This window comes from Ammospiza caudacuta, chromosome 8, assembly GCF_027887145.1.
Source record: "Ammospiza caudacuta isolate bAmmCau1 chromosome 8, bAmmCau1.pri, whole genome shotgun sequence".
NCBI classification, from domain to species: Eukaryota; Metazoa; Chordata; class Aves; order Passeriformes; family Passerellidae; genus Ammospiza; species Ammospiza caudacuta.
Window position 1 is genome coordinate 21,890,451 of NC_080600.1, and position 14,747 is coordinate 21,905,197.

Consider the following 14,747-nt stretch of genomic DNA (forward strand, 5'->3'; position numbering starts at 1 on the left):
GATACACTTCTTTGAATTTTATGTATGCACAAACAGAAGTTTTAAATGAAACTCTTTACCTACAAGCCTGCAAGGCCTCTGCACATTCATTTTTCATGCAACTGCGTATTTCATTGTATTTAGCTGTTCTTCACTTCACACAGAATCAAATCATTTGTCAGCATGATATAATTTGCTTTGGCCATAAGGCTTTTCAGTTATCCCACCCCACCACTCTTTAGAAAGGTCTCTCCCTTGCAGCAGTGTAGAAAGCAGCACCCAAGTTCACATGCTGCTTACAGACAGAGGACACACTGCAATGGAAACAGCAGTCTCAGACACACAAACCCATTTCAGTACACCTTACACTTCCAAGGAAACAAACAGTATTAGAGGTTCCCCCTTCATCATCAAAATGAATCAGAATCCATCAAGCACTGTAAAATTATTTCCAGCACAAACTGTCTGGCAAGAGTCTAAGCATGTGACAAATGCAGACTTACAGACAAGGGACAGAGGAGCCAGTTTAGACCATGTGCACCACATGTGAAAACACAGAAGGCTGGGGACTGAAAACAGCAAGAAACTACTGCTACTAATTGTATACATATACACAACTTCAGCATGTTTATGTTTGTGTGTTCAAAAGTATTCCCAGAAGAGAGAAGAAATAAGATCTTCCTTTGACATTAAGAGCTTTTAGCAGCTGAGAATCCTTACCATAGTCATCACCTGGGTCACTGCATTAGACCTAACTGGGTCTTCCTTCTAAGATCACTCAGTCAGTGTAAATCCAGTTATGACCCTGTCCTTCACAGCTGGTGCAACCAACTCTACAACTGAGTCACCTGTTACACAAAATGATCAATTCTTTTTGTTTCCTCATCTCAACTACCCCTCCAGCTCTTCTACTGACAAACCTCCTGCTCTACTCCTAGAATTAAAAGGCAACAACCTTTAACTGAAGCCAGACTCTTCAGCATGGAAGAGAGTATTCAGTGATTCCTCCTATGACAGCTGTTATTCTTTCATCAAACTCATACAAAAATTAAGTGAAGTTTTTGAAGAGGAAAGTGCAATGAGCAATGAAAATATAGTGCATTTGCATCAAGAGTTGGCAATGAAGGCAGACACCCAGGTCAGCTTGGTGTGTTTTCTTCTCCAGACCTACTTCTTATTATTGCCAAACTATCATTACAGCTGGATTGCGAGGGTAACCTTAATCACTTACTCAAAGGACAACTAAAACTATCAGAAACCCCAAAACTTTTAAGTCAAGACACAGACAGAAGTCACAGCATAGAAGAAGTTAGTTTACTGCAATACATGATTGATCAGTAGGCAAGCTTTGTATGCACACACTGAGGGTGCAAGAAGCCCCCCAAAAAACACCTGCCAAAGACACACTCCAAAAAACAGCTTCAGTTGCTCAGACTAGCAAGTACCATCTATCCCTGTGGAGATGGCAGAGTCCATAACAAAAAAGATCAGATCATTTGACACATGGTCTGTAGGGAAAGTCAACACAACTTTCATAAAGGTGAATCCTGTTTCACTAATCCTTGGAGTTTTATCAGGGTGTAAAACCAGAAAGTGAATAAAAGGGATACAATGAACATGAAATCCCACACTCCTTTACATTTTCACAGGTGCTCATCCCAAAAGTTATTTAAGAAAAGACACTGCTACAGTACTGAAGAAAAGGTTCTTCTACAGGCTGAAGGATAACATAAGTTTAAGTAAGGAAGCAAAGGGCAGGGTTTATTGATCACACTGATTGGAACTCAGGACCTTAATAAAAAAACTAAGCAGACAAAAAACCATGGAAGTTAAGGTAATTGCAATAGCTGAAAGAAAAGCACTATTGCATGTTTGGGAGAACCCCACTGGCAGTCATTATCATGGCACCTTCACTGACCACAGTGCTATGCATCGTCTGGGCAGGGGTAAGAAAGAAGAGAGTTAATCTCTTTCTCCTGCTCTGTAGAAAACTGCTGTATCCACACCTTGAGTGCTACAAACAGTTTTTGTCCCTGTCTCCAGAAAGATCTAGTGGAGCTGGAGAGGGTGCAGAGAACAACTGTACAGACCAAAGGGCCTTACAAGCAGATACTGAAGGGCCCCAGACACCACAAGCATGGAGAGAAAATGCAAGAGAGGATATAACTGAGTCTTATAATCAATAACACAGTAGGTAGGCTAAAGAACTATCATCCACCTAGTCCTGCAAAACAGTAAGGGATGCTTGTTGCAAAACACAGGTACAGCACACAACCAGAACTCAAGCTTGCTGCCACTGGCTGCTGCATAGGCAGGCAGTATGAGCAGACTTGAGGTTACTAGACAGACTTAGGGACAACAGACCTGTTAGTGGGTACTGAAAGGATGAGGCATCTACACCACCTGTGCAGATGCTCATTCTCCCTGTTTTCACTTCAAACACTCCTTTTGCCACTGTGGCAAACTGTTTCAAAGAAATTATACTGGCCCAACAAAGTATTATTAATTTTATGTCTCAGCTAGAGACAGTGTGGATGGGGAAAAAAACCCACCATTCTAGAACATGTACATATCAGTCACACAGCACTCAAGAAGCCTTGATGGTTCCTCCTGAAAAAAACAGAATTCCTGACCTTCTTTCTTGTTTGGTGTGCTTTGATTTTCTGAACACAATCTCCCTAATATTATACAGTGAACTGGCATATACAAGGCTTTGCATTTTAATTTGGGCCTGAAATAAAAAAATTAACAACTGAAGTGCTGAAGGTCCCAGTTAGGTTTTTGCAGTTTTGACTCAACTAATTCATGCAAATTCACAGACTCAAAGACTAGGAAGGAATTTTTAGGAAAGACAGAATTTATTTCTCTTCTGCATTCTTTTAACTCTTATGGAAAGTGTATTTTTTAAAACAGGGAAGAGACTGTAAGGTTACTTTCCCCTCAGGAAGGAAAAAAACCCAAACCACAAAGATGGCAATAGGTTTAAATTCCACTGGAACAAAATTGAGAGATCCCCAAGTAGACTTAATTTTAATGTCGTTCTGCAAAAATGTATTTCTCAGAAAAGCAAGCTTGCTGCATAAAGGGTTAGAGGGTAATAAATCAGAAGTGGTGCCACTACACAACATACAGCTGAAGAGCAGTTTTTATTTTTAAGTTCAGAGGATAAAGTAGCTCCATGTACAGTGGTTAAGAAACCCAAAACAAAGTAGAAATTTAATAAAGCAACTAGTTGATGCTCAAGAGATTCTCAGAACTGCACTACCATGCTGCATGTTATCTAAAAGCTTTATAACATGGTGCAGATTCCCAGTGTGATTTCATTAACCCACAGATTATATCAAGTTACAGAGAAGACTCACATTAATTTGTCTTTATAACATTTTTAATAAACATTTCAATAAGCCCCACAGTCTGTTTTACTATGTCAGACTCCTGTGTATAGACTTCCATAAACCTGTTAAATGCAGAATAACCTATCCTATGAAATGAAGCAACTTCTTTTCCTTCTTTGAATTAACTGTACTGTACAGCTTTTAAACTCTTTTCAAATAAACCACTAAATAAGATACTTCATTTACATAAATTTTCAACTTACCTTTTTCCTGTGAATTCTGCTTGACCCTTCTTATTGAAGATGAATTTGGAATCATTATATCCCCATCCATTCCACTTCAAAAGTTCTTGCCTTAAGGGAAAAAAAAAAGAGTGACAATATTAGCATACTGCAGATCCAAAATGCTTTTCTGTTATATGGTTTTGGGAAAAAGTGTTACCAGACAGCAATTCAAGAAATCAAGTACACATCAAAAGCGTATAGCTTAGAGCCAAAAGAAATTCTGAAACCACAACCATTACTCCTTCAGATTGCACCCTACGACTTGAAAGACCAGATGCTCTATAAAAGGAACCACCAGCTTAAGTCATTGCACACTGTATTGAATCACAGAATCATTAAGGTTGGGAAAGACCTTTAAGATCATTATTTCCAACCTTTCACCAACCACCATGCCAACTAAACCACAGCAGTAAGTGCCTCATCCAGTCATTTCCTGAACACTTTCAGGGATGGTGACTCCACCACTGCCCTGGGCAGCCTGTTTCAATGTCTGACAGCCCTTTCAGCCAAGAAATTCCTCTGATGTCCAACCTGGACCTCTCCAGGTGCAGCTTGAGGCCATTTCCCCCCATCCTGTCTCTCCTGTTACCTGGGAGAAGAGGCTGACTCCCACCTGGCTACAGCTTGCCAACAGGGAGCTGAGAAGAGTGACAAGGTCACCCCTGAGCCTCCTCTTCTCCAGGCCAAACACCCCCAGCTCCCTCAGCCACTCCTTATCAGATCTGTGCTCCAGAGCCTTCACCTGCTCCACTGCCCTTCTCTGGATAACTCCAGCCCCTCCATGTCTCTGTTGTTGTGAGGGGCCCAGAATTGGAGGTGTGACCTCACCAGTGCTGAGAACAGGGGATGATCACAGCCCTAGCTCTGCTGGCCACACCACTGGTGATCCAGGATGCCACTGGCCTTCTTGGCCACCTGGGCGCACCCCGGCTCACTCCAGCTGGCTGCTGACCAGCACCTGAAGGTCCTTTTCTGCTGGGCCACTCTGCCCCCAGCCTGTAGCAGTACATGGGGTTGTGGGGACTGAAGGGATTTGTCTGTTTGCTTTTTTCCCGTGTAGAGAAAGAGGATTAGATCACTAGAGACACAGTGATATTTTCCAGTTGGCAAAGGTAAGGTGTGAAAAATGCTTGGTTTTCACTCTATACATAAAAATCAACATACAAATAGGTAAGATCTAAATATTTTCAGAATAAAAAAAGACATTTAGTATTTAAATTTATTTTCTTGACAGAGAATAATGATTTCAGTTGCTTGCCATCACTACTGCAATCCCACAGCATTCTTAACATTCAGTTGATGAGGACCTTTGAGACACGTTTGGACTGAAAGTCATAAACAACAAAATCTCAAGAAGTGCAAGAATAACAAATACAACCAGAATGTGACAGCAAAACCATATCAAAACCAAACTAACAACTGCCAAAATGAAAGCAGAAAATCGAAAAATCTTAAGCACAACCATATCAGAGAATCTCTTCGTTATGATAAAGTCATCAAAACTGTATCAGTGTATTTAAGTGTATCAGTGTATTTAATTCTAGAAGTGTATTTAAGACTTAAGAAATACACTACTAGTAATTACACATTCATCAAGCTTTGCTTTAAAAGCTTGCCATTTATTTACATTACAAATGAAATTACTAACCTAGAAACTGAATTTTAGTTAAAAGAACTGTATCTTAAAAATTCTATCAAAAGATCATTCACCTCCCTGGCCTATATACAGTAAATGTAGCTCTTACTCTGACTGCCTAAGAGTGAGATGATCAGGAGTGACCATTTCAAAAAGACCTTGTGATTCAGAGAAAGCACTGCCTCAATCACTTCCAGCTCCAGCATTACATGCAAGATAACCATGTGATGATTGATTACCAAAGGTTTTCATTATAAATGTATTATTAACACAGGCTGCTGACATACTATCAGTGCAATTCAATAGACTTGGCTCAAACTAAATCTATTTCCTTCAAACTGCCTGTATGCAAGATTTTAATTAAACAAATGGAAAAAAGCCATGGTCATGTATTTCATTACAATTGTTTGATTCAGACATTTCAACCAGCCTTTGAGAAATCTGGCACTAAAAGCAAACTTATCAGTCACTGAGTTCTGAAATTACTCAATACAGTATTGTGAAATAGCCAGTCTATATTGTTCTTCCATACTGAAGAATAAATTCTAAAATTTCAGCCAAAATTAAACTAAGCAGAGCTGTCCAGATAGAGAAGCCTCTTCTGCTGCCTGCTCTCTCAGATCTTTACACATGTAGGGTTCACTCAGGAAAGGACAAGGATGCACTCATGTTCCATGGCATGGGAATGCCCTGTGCCATTGTGCTGTTGTGCCAGATTATCAAAAAGGGTTCTTACAGCATGTTATGCAGACTTGCCCATTTTTACCCTTATTTCTATGTATGTATACTTATAAATGCTGCATATATTTGTATGATGGTCCACAAAGAATCCAAGTCACACACAGTGGAGCTGCTCCCAGCTGAGAAGAAGGTGACATAGAATTGGCCAGCTCAAGACTTTGTTTTTTTAACTAAATGTTCCATTCAAATCCCCACTACAGTCCTCCTCAAGGGAAGATTTCTCCCTCTGCTGACTAAATGCAGTATTTCTATATACCTGACTTCTGTAGTTTGTTGAATCCTGTGAAGTCAGAACAGACTTGATATTACTAAGCAAAACTGAGGAAGGCTTAAACTTCCCCTCTTGCAAGGCAGTGCCACATAAATATGCCAACAATGATGCATGAAACAGGCTAGAGAAACTACCTGCAAATCTGGAGACAAACAGAGCAAGACACAAAAGGCCAGGCCCTAAAGAAACTGGTGACATGAGATAAACTGATAATGACCAGGCTTGAAACTATCATTAGTCCTGATATCAGTACAGATACTTCCCACAAAATCATGGGGAGGTATTATTAATTAAGGACACGAAGACAGACTCAGATGAGAGGTTTTTCTGCTGACCACATTCCCATCTGCTTGTCTGTTCTAAAGGCCTAATTTCCTAGGCTGGTGTTAACCACCTGGCACTGTTCAGGCTCTAAAATACAGAACAGAGTTTAAGAGTTTTAACTCCTAAGAGTTTATTTTCTGGTTGAACTATTCCTGAGTAAAATTAAGTACACAAAGCTTTACTCTGCCAGACAACATAACTCCCATCATTGGTGTGATGATAATAGTTAAATTAAAATCTAAGATAACAGTTTGCATGTTTGTAGAAGAATAGTTGACCCAAACATCTTGGCTACCTTGTAACACAAAGGCAGGGGATTTCACACCACCACACACAATGTGCAGTACTAGATCTTGTGGCAGGTAAACACCAGAACAAGAAACTTAAGCATCCAATTTTATATTCAAAACTCTACTGAGCAAGAGGTTTCTATTTGGAGACAGGAAGGGCTGTTTTTGGAATGAGTATGCTGCACATAGATGTTGCACATGTAGCAAGATATAATTTATGCACCCTTCTGGTTTTCTTCACAAGACTCCTTTCCAAGAATATATATATATATATATATAGCCAAGACTCTTACCAACATCTGACACTATTCTCACTTTAAACTGTTATTGTAGTATTGTACCCAAACTGTCTTATTTAAAGACAACACCTTTCCTATTCAGTACATTAGCTTCAACAAAATATCAAGCTCATTAACTATCTCATTTTTGACAGAAATGTGAAATGCTTTAGTCAGAAATAGTAGAAACAGACCAGTACTTTCTTGCCTTCTAACTTAAATAATAGAAATTCACTACTGAAATATACAAAGTAGTACAAATCAAACCTTGTTTAAGGTTTTTAATGCGTATGTTTGTATATATACATGAAATTGTATTGCCTGAAATAAAACAAGTCACCATGGAAGCAGTGACAATAGATTAACACAGTGTGACTAGTTTAAGTGAATTTAAATATTCCACTTTCATTACAATGCCCAACACTAAAATACTAGTTTGACTCACTAGATAAGGATTTTTACAGTTGAGGGGCAGGAGGGTGGCCCCCAGCCCACCAGGTGAACTAGTGCTCCTGAAGAATGCAGTCACTCAGCTGGGCAGGCAGAGCCCTTGGGACTACACTATTTCAACTACTTCAACAAACTGTACCTGCCAGCACTGTTCAAATCTTAGGTTTTAGAGACTGGCACAGTGACTGGATGAGAAAGTTCTCATCTCTCCCACAGGAAGCTGAAGGATAAGCACAGAGTCTCCCACAGATAGCCAAGGCTTCTTTGGAGAAGCAAGATGAATGTGCAGTTCAGTCCAGCTGGAGAAATGTGACTCAGGTGGAGCAAAGCCCAGATGCTCCCATCAGTTTCCTCACAATAACCACTGACACTGTCATTTCAATCACCAGTGGACACTCAGCATGAAAATCCCATGCACATAAAATATTCACAAGCACTTCTGTTGCACAATGGAAGAGCCAGCAGATTCCTGGAAATCAGTTTAAAGTGGCAATTTTAAGGGCTACCACATGGGCTTAAGCACCAGTATTTGCCTAATTTAACACAGTCTTGCAAGTTGTAGAGTTCTTGCAAAACTCAGTGTGTGGGTGCAGTAATACTGAGGCAGTATTATGGTGGTAAGGTGTTACAAGAAGACATTACCCAAGGAACAATTCCTCAGAGCCTACCCCAGATGGACTTTGGGTTACCCATCCACCCCCTAGCTGGAAATTCAGAACCCTTTCCATGGGTGGTACCAGAAGATCCCTCTTCCTCTCCCCTGGAGCAGCGTCTCTGTTCAGATTATAGTCACACTTCTAAACCAAGCAACACTCAGAGTGCTTCTGAAGCCAGTAGTAAATCAGCATCAGGTGCCTGAAACAAACAAAGAACATGCAGCCCAAGGAATTGTTTCAAGAACTGCTTTGTGAAAGCATTGTTTATCTGGAGAGGAATGCCATGCTCCAGGCAGAGAGTATCTGCTGTGTTTGTCATTCTTATGCTTTTTCCCTCTTGGAAGACCTTCCCTGCGGCAAACCAAATATAATTGTTCTCAAGGCTGAAGTCCAGTAACACCTGTTTTATAACCTTAGACACATTCTAAGTTTGTGTATTTACTGCTGCCTTTCAAACTGATTCCGGGAAACATATCTATAAAAATCAGTCAAAGCTCTTTAGACTTTAGGGTCTGTAGTCCACACTTCCAGCTAAGCCCCTGCAGCTGCACATACACAAATTCAGTTGCTCTTCTGTTTGCTGAATACCTAATACAACAATACAAACCTGGGCTCCTAATTACAGTTTAAACCTACAGGAAGCAGCAAATGCAGACAACCAGATTTTAAGCATAACATCAAGGGTTTAGGTACCCAAAAGCAGAGTGCTTTTTTAAACTGTTCTGACAAAACAAGTGTTCACTTTCCTTACTCATGTTCTTAGCCTTGACTATTTCATTACTCTTCATTTCATCACAGTGTAATTAAAAAAGCCCCAAGGAATAAGGAAATTAATGTTTCTCTAGTGTTCTTCCACAATAAATAAAGTCAATTAGGGTGAATTAAAGATCAAGCAAAGCCAAGACATTATAATCATTCTTCTCAGTAAACACTTGGCCAAATTATGATTCTTATCCAACAGAATACTTTACTAGAAGCTCTCTCTATTCCACCTACTACTTCAGCTGACCCCAGTTTCACTTTTATCTTTGAAGAGACTGCTCCACTACAAAATGCACACACATGGCTACTTCCAGGCAGTAAATGAAACAGCACAAAGAGATCAGTCCTTTGAGAAGTATTTTCTGAAAGCTTGCAAAATCAGGAGTTCTGCTTTGCTGTCTTAAAAGAAATAACTTAATGAAAGAATCAACTGTCTGCCATTTTTCTGTGCAAGTAAATTCAGTTCCTGGACACCTTTTTACCCACCCCATAGAGAACCTTTTAGCAGGCTTTGTGGCAAACACATCACGGCTCAAGAAAACTTTCTGGCCTACACCATCAACCCCAATGGTGTTGCACAAATGGCCCAGTTTTGGATATAACAACACTATAGAGGCATTAGCTTGTCCATCACATTCAACCTACAATTGGTTTTTATATTCCACATTATTTATTTTCTACAGAGATACACTAACACTTCAGGAAAGTCTAGTTGACTGCAGTCTACTACACTACTGATCTCCTTACTTTGCTTCAGCTCAAAGTAGCTTCTAGTCCAAGTAATTACTTTAATCTATTGCATTATCAGATTATTCTAATTCTATTCAGTTTAAATAAATACATCAAGTTTAAATAAACAGCTATATACATATTCATTTTCTTGTACATAACAGTTCAGATCTCAGTAGATATCAAACAGCTGATCTACAAAGTCTTTCAGTTTGTGCTGTAAACTGCTACTTGCTTTCATACAATAATCTATATTGAGCTCCACTTATTAAACACTTCACACTTTCATCTAGGTTTTTCTAACAAAATTTAGCTAATGACTATATCCAGTTTGGCTTACTTGGTATCAAATGATCTAACAATACATACTGGGTTACTTAAATTTTTATAGACTTCCTATATTTCATCTTCCTGACACACAACTACTTGGAGCTATGTGTTAGACAGGAATTGCTGTAACATATGAAGTCACTTTTACCATCAGATTATGACACTTTTTCATGTTAATGTTTCTATGAGAAAATCTTCTTTATCTGTTCCTCAAGTATTAACTTTGACTAACAATTAATTGCTTTGATGCAATCACAGAACCCCCTGTGAACTGCCACACCTTCCTCAATGCAACAGGTTCTTACTCTTCTGATTTCTTAAGACTGGTGAAGTGCCACCAGCCCTTTCCTTACCCATCCTTTTTCATCACCTTAAACTCAGAAATCAGCTACACCAGGATACAGCTTACCACCACGTGTTGCTTAAACACCACTCTCTAAAGGCTGAAATCTGTATTATAAAGATTGCTCTGAGTATTGGGGGTAAGATACAAAGCCTCTCTGAAGACACTGTTATATTCAAGTAGTACCAATTCTTTAGGAGTTAATTCATGTTGCTGCATAACAAGATCATAATCATTATCAGCAAGAATTGCAAGGGTCTGTATGAAGAAGGTTCAGCAACATTAACACATTGCCCTGAACAACCTGCCTGTGAACTCGACACACAGCTCACTACACACTCATCCCTTAGTTTACCCTGTGTAACACTATGCCCATAATAATTAAAAGATATTCACAAGCCTCTCTTCATCCCCTAGGAAAGCAGCTTCTCCACAGAGAGAGGATAATCAGGAGATCCTCTCCGGCTTTCTGTTGCTCTAGTACAGAATCAATTTTAAGCCTACAAGCTACCGAGTCAACATTTAGTTGAACTTCATCAATTAGCCCTTTTAACAAAGGCCAAATCATTGAAAGCTTATGTAAGTTATACTATACAAGTTTTGATGAGCTCAGCATCAGTGCATATTCCATCTATAAGGAACTTTTACTTTTGAGCACACCCAGCAGTTACCCTGGTACAACTCTGTTCTAGGAATTTGTAGCACCTGACTGCTTCCAAAGCAGTACAAGTTGAACACTTCATGTATACACACTTATTCTGAAGATTAAGTAAGTTTCCAATTCAAGTCTCACCAGCAAAGTGAGCTTACCAGTCAACAAAAGTCAACAGCATAACATAAAAGGACAGGAAAATTTCAAGGAAGAGCTATTTTCCAGCTCAATTGTCTTACCAACTTTTTCAGCATGCCTATAATCCTCTTCAGGCTTCAACACACATTGTGTAACTATGATTCCAGCTTTCAATGCAACACTCAATTAAAATATTACATTTAAGCCAGGAACACCACTGAGAAATAACATCTCTCTACTCTTACAGTGCCTAAGATTTCCCTCAAGAGGGTACTCAGACAAATACATAGTTACTTGTCTTTTGAGGAATTTTCCCATCTCAATAACTAAAACTTGAAGAAGTAGAAAGTGTATTACAATCCTTAAACACATCAATATGCAAATGCATTGCTCAGTCTTCCAAGGCATTTTTATTTGGAAGCAAGAAGAATTGGATGAGACTCACAGACTTTCAGCCAATACCATGTACCCTCCATCCTCCCCGGCTGGTGAGAAATAATGTCTGGATAAGATCTTTAGCAGTTTGGTCATTGAACTACCAACAAGAAAGTCATGTTTTCAAAGGCCACTGTCTACTATTAGAAAAACAGCCAGAAAAAAATTCTGTCATCACAGACCTAAAGTACTACAAAGGGTTTGTTTTTTTTTTTTTTTTCCATCAAATAAAGCCATTTACTTGCAGAAGAAATGGAACATGAGAAAAGTGCACCTGAGTCCGCTAAAGTAGTGTCTACAGCTTTGCTACTACTTCAGACACTACAAGAAAGATGCAACAGGTGTAAAGAACAAAAATTTTGTTTAAGATATTTCGGCTACAGCTTTGCTAGGAAAAATTAATGTAACAGTTCAAAAGAGGCAGCAGAGCCGAATCAGCATTCAACAGACTACAAGAAAACACCATCCAGCTTTGCATTGTCCTAATATTACCAAAAAGAGGCATGCACTTTCTCTAGGTCAGCTATTTTTACTAGGTTCTTCTAGCAACCTTCTTGGCCTCACAAATAAAAATCAGCTCCAGATTAGCTGGAACAAGACTCAGGCATTCATGACTTGCCCCCCCACAAACCAGTGTAGGCAACAGAACTTTCTCCTCCACCACTCCAAAACCTGGGTATTCTCCTCAAACATGAGCTCAACCAAGATCCTCATATCCTAGCCACACTGAAGTCTCAATTTTCACATGCAGCATCTTCGGTGTGTTTCAACCATATCTCAGATGTTCAGACAGAAACTTAGGACTAAGATAAAGCTCCCTTTAAGTTTTTGTGTTTCTACACATACAAATGGGCTGGGCTCTAAGTACAGCAAGAAGGTTGTACCTCTGGTGAAGAACAAGCTAAGCTTTCCCTTACACCCCCACAGCAAATTTTTATTCTGACTCCAGATCAAGTTACCTAGAGTAAAACCACTATTCCATTATGATCCTATAGCAAGTCCTAATAGGGGAGAGCAATGTCAGTAACTTTTAATAGTAGAGATGTTAAGTTCCCCAAGCCTGTGTTTCCACAGAGAAAGAAGCCAACTTTCCAAGAAGCCAAGTCATAGGCATTTTCACAGAAGTTTGTTTCTCCTGCTCTTTACAGATGCAATAACTGGCTGCAGAAATTATACAGCAATCCATTTAAAATAAATCCCTGAAAAATAACTAAGCTGGTATTTTTCTGGAAATAGTGATTTCTTCCTGGATTCAAACCAAACAAAAAATCAGTATGGAAGGCAACTTCAGAACAACCCATTTGTCCCAGTGAGCAGCACAAGCATCAAATTCCCCTCAATGATAACTAAATGCTTTCAAAGCTGTTCACATCTGACTGCATGTGCATGACAGCCCAGTCCTCCCAAAGCAGGCAAGCTCAGCTTGTGACCGTAGGTCACAAACTGCCTGTCAGGAGAATCCAGGCTGTTCCTTGCTCTCTTTTTGAAAAGGCTGAGAGCAAAGCATGGGCTGAATGGATTTTCCTCAAACGAGGAACAGCTCCTCTATTCACTGCTTGCCCAGTCTGCCTCTGGACTACCCCCATGCACTAACACACTAGTTCCTGCCCACAGCTCAAGAGAGAACAGGAGGCTGTCTGAAACCTAAGCCTTAAAATGCTCTTGTAAGATAGCAAGCCAACACACACATAGGGAATCCACATCTGAGAAAGGGGGAGCAGTAAAAGAAAGTCACAAAACTAACACAAGTCCACCCCAGCAGAAAGGGGGCCTCATAATAATGATATATGGAACTACATAATGGTATTATAACCACAGCATTTTTAAAAATTCTAGCAGAAAAACAAATCCAAGAGCCAGTGAAATAACTCTGACCTAGAGAATTTGACTGTCCTCCCTTGGTGTCATGTGAACTGACTCCTTACTACTACAGACAGCAAGAACCAGAAAAAGTATTTCATAGCTCTATAATTATTCATTTCTAAGAAACTTTTGTTAGAACCTAATGCATGAGCACACTCTGCCAGTATTCACATCAGCTGAAGGTTTCTGTGAACAGGGGAGGACTGAGAGACCAGACACAGACCTTGGTCTTCACACGTGCTGCAATCCTCATTAGAGCAGCCTCAAGTATTTTACAAAAGCAAAACTTCTCCATCACATCTACAGATGTGAATCAGATGACAATGAACGACTTCCCATTTTACCACCATCCCACTTACTACAGAAACAGGTAAGAGGCTGAAGACCACCTTCTTTCGCTCTGCTCCAGTGCCCGCAGCGGCGAATGGCTTCAGCCATTTACATCACCCGCGAGCGGCACCTGCCTCACCCTCCTCCCGCCGCTCCTTCCCGCCCGCCGGAGCCCCGCTGCTCCCGCAGAGCCCACGCGGGGCCTCCCCGGGCGCCGCCGGCCCGCGCCCGTGCCCGCCGGGAGCAGAGCGCTGCCAGAGCCCGGCCCCGGCCCGCAGCCCCGCGCTCCGGGAGACCGCCCGGCCCGGCCCCCGGCGCGGCCCGCGGGGACCCCCGCCCGCACCCACCGCTTCTTCGGGATGGAGCCGGAGGCCGGCCCGGCGGAGCCGCCCTGCGCCTTGCAGGGGCTCGGAGAGAGCGCTCCCCGCCCCGGCGCCCGCGGCGAGCCCCGCAGGTGCCCGGAGATGATGCGCAGCCGCCGCCGGGCGGAGGACGGGGAGCCGCCGCCGCCTCCCGCTGCCTCCCCGGCCGCGGCCGCCATCGCTTCCGTGTTGTGCCGCGACCGCCGCCGGGTGAGAGGGCGCGCGGGCGGAAGGCGCCGCCCGGCGCTCCCCGCGCGGGCCCCGCCGCACCGCCCGCCCCCCCGGCCGCACCGCCCGCCCCCCCGGCCGCACCGAGCCCCGCGCCGCTCGCTCCCCGTGCCCGGGCACGGCCCGGCCCGCGCGCCCTGCCGGAGCTCCTGCCGCGGCAGCGCTGGGCTCGGGGGGGCAAACCGCAGACAGAGAGAGAGAAAGCGTTTATTAAAGATTTCCCGCCTCCGGTGCTGTAATTACAGCCCCTCTGGATCGCTGAACAAACTTGAGAGAACACAAAGGTGTCCTTTAGAGATGAGGATTGCCCAAGTTAATGATGAAATGCTAA

At 41.8% G+C, this 14,747-nt stretch overlaps 1 protein-coding gene across 2 annotated transcripts in view; it reads right to left on the bottom strand.

The window, feature by feature from the left end:
• The window catches only part of AGPS (alkylglycerone phosphate synthase), a 50,113-nt gene extending 35,727 nt beyond the window's left edge, over positions 1-14,386 (bottom strand). For both annotated transcript variants that reach the window (XM_058809330.1, XM_058809329.1), the window contains exons 1-2: positions 14,174-14,386; positions 3,578-3,667 (exon numbers count right to left, since the gene is read on the bottom strand). In XM_058809330.1, the coding sequence (XP_058665313.1) occupies positions 3,578-3,667; positions 14,174-14,367 (284 nt within the window). In that variant the 5' untranslated portion in view covers positions 14,368-14,386. The remainder of the gene's footprint in view (positions 1-3,577; positions 3,668-14,173) is intronic.
• Positions 14,387-14,747: the final 361 nt, after the last annotated feature.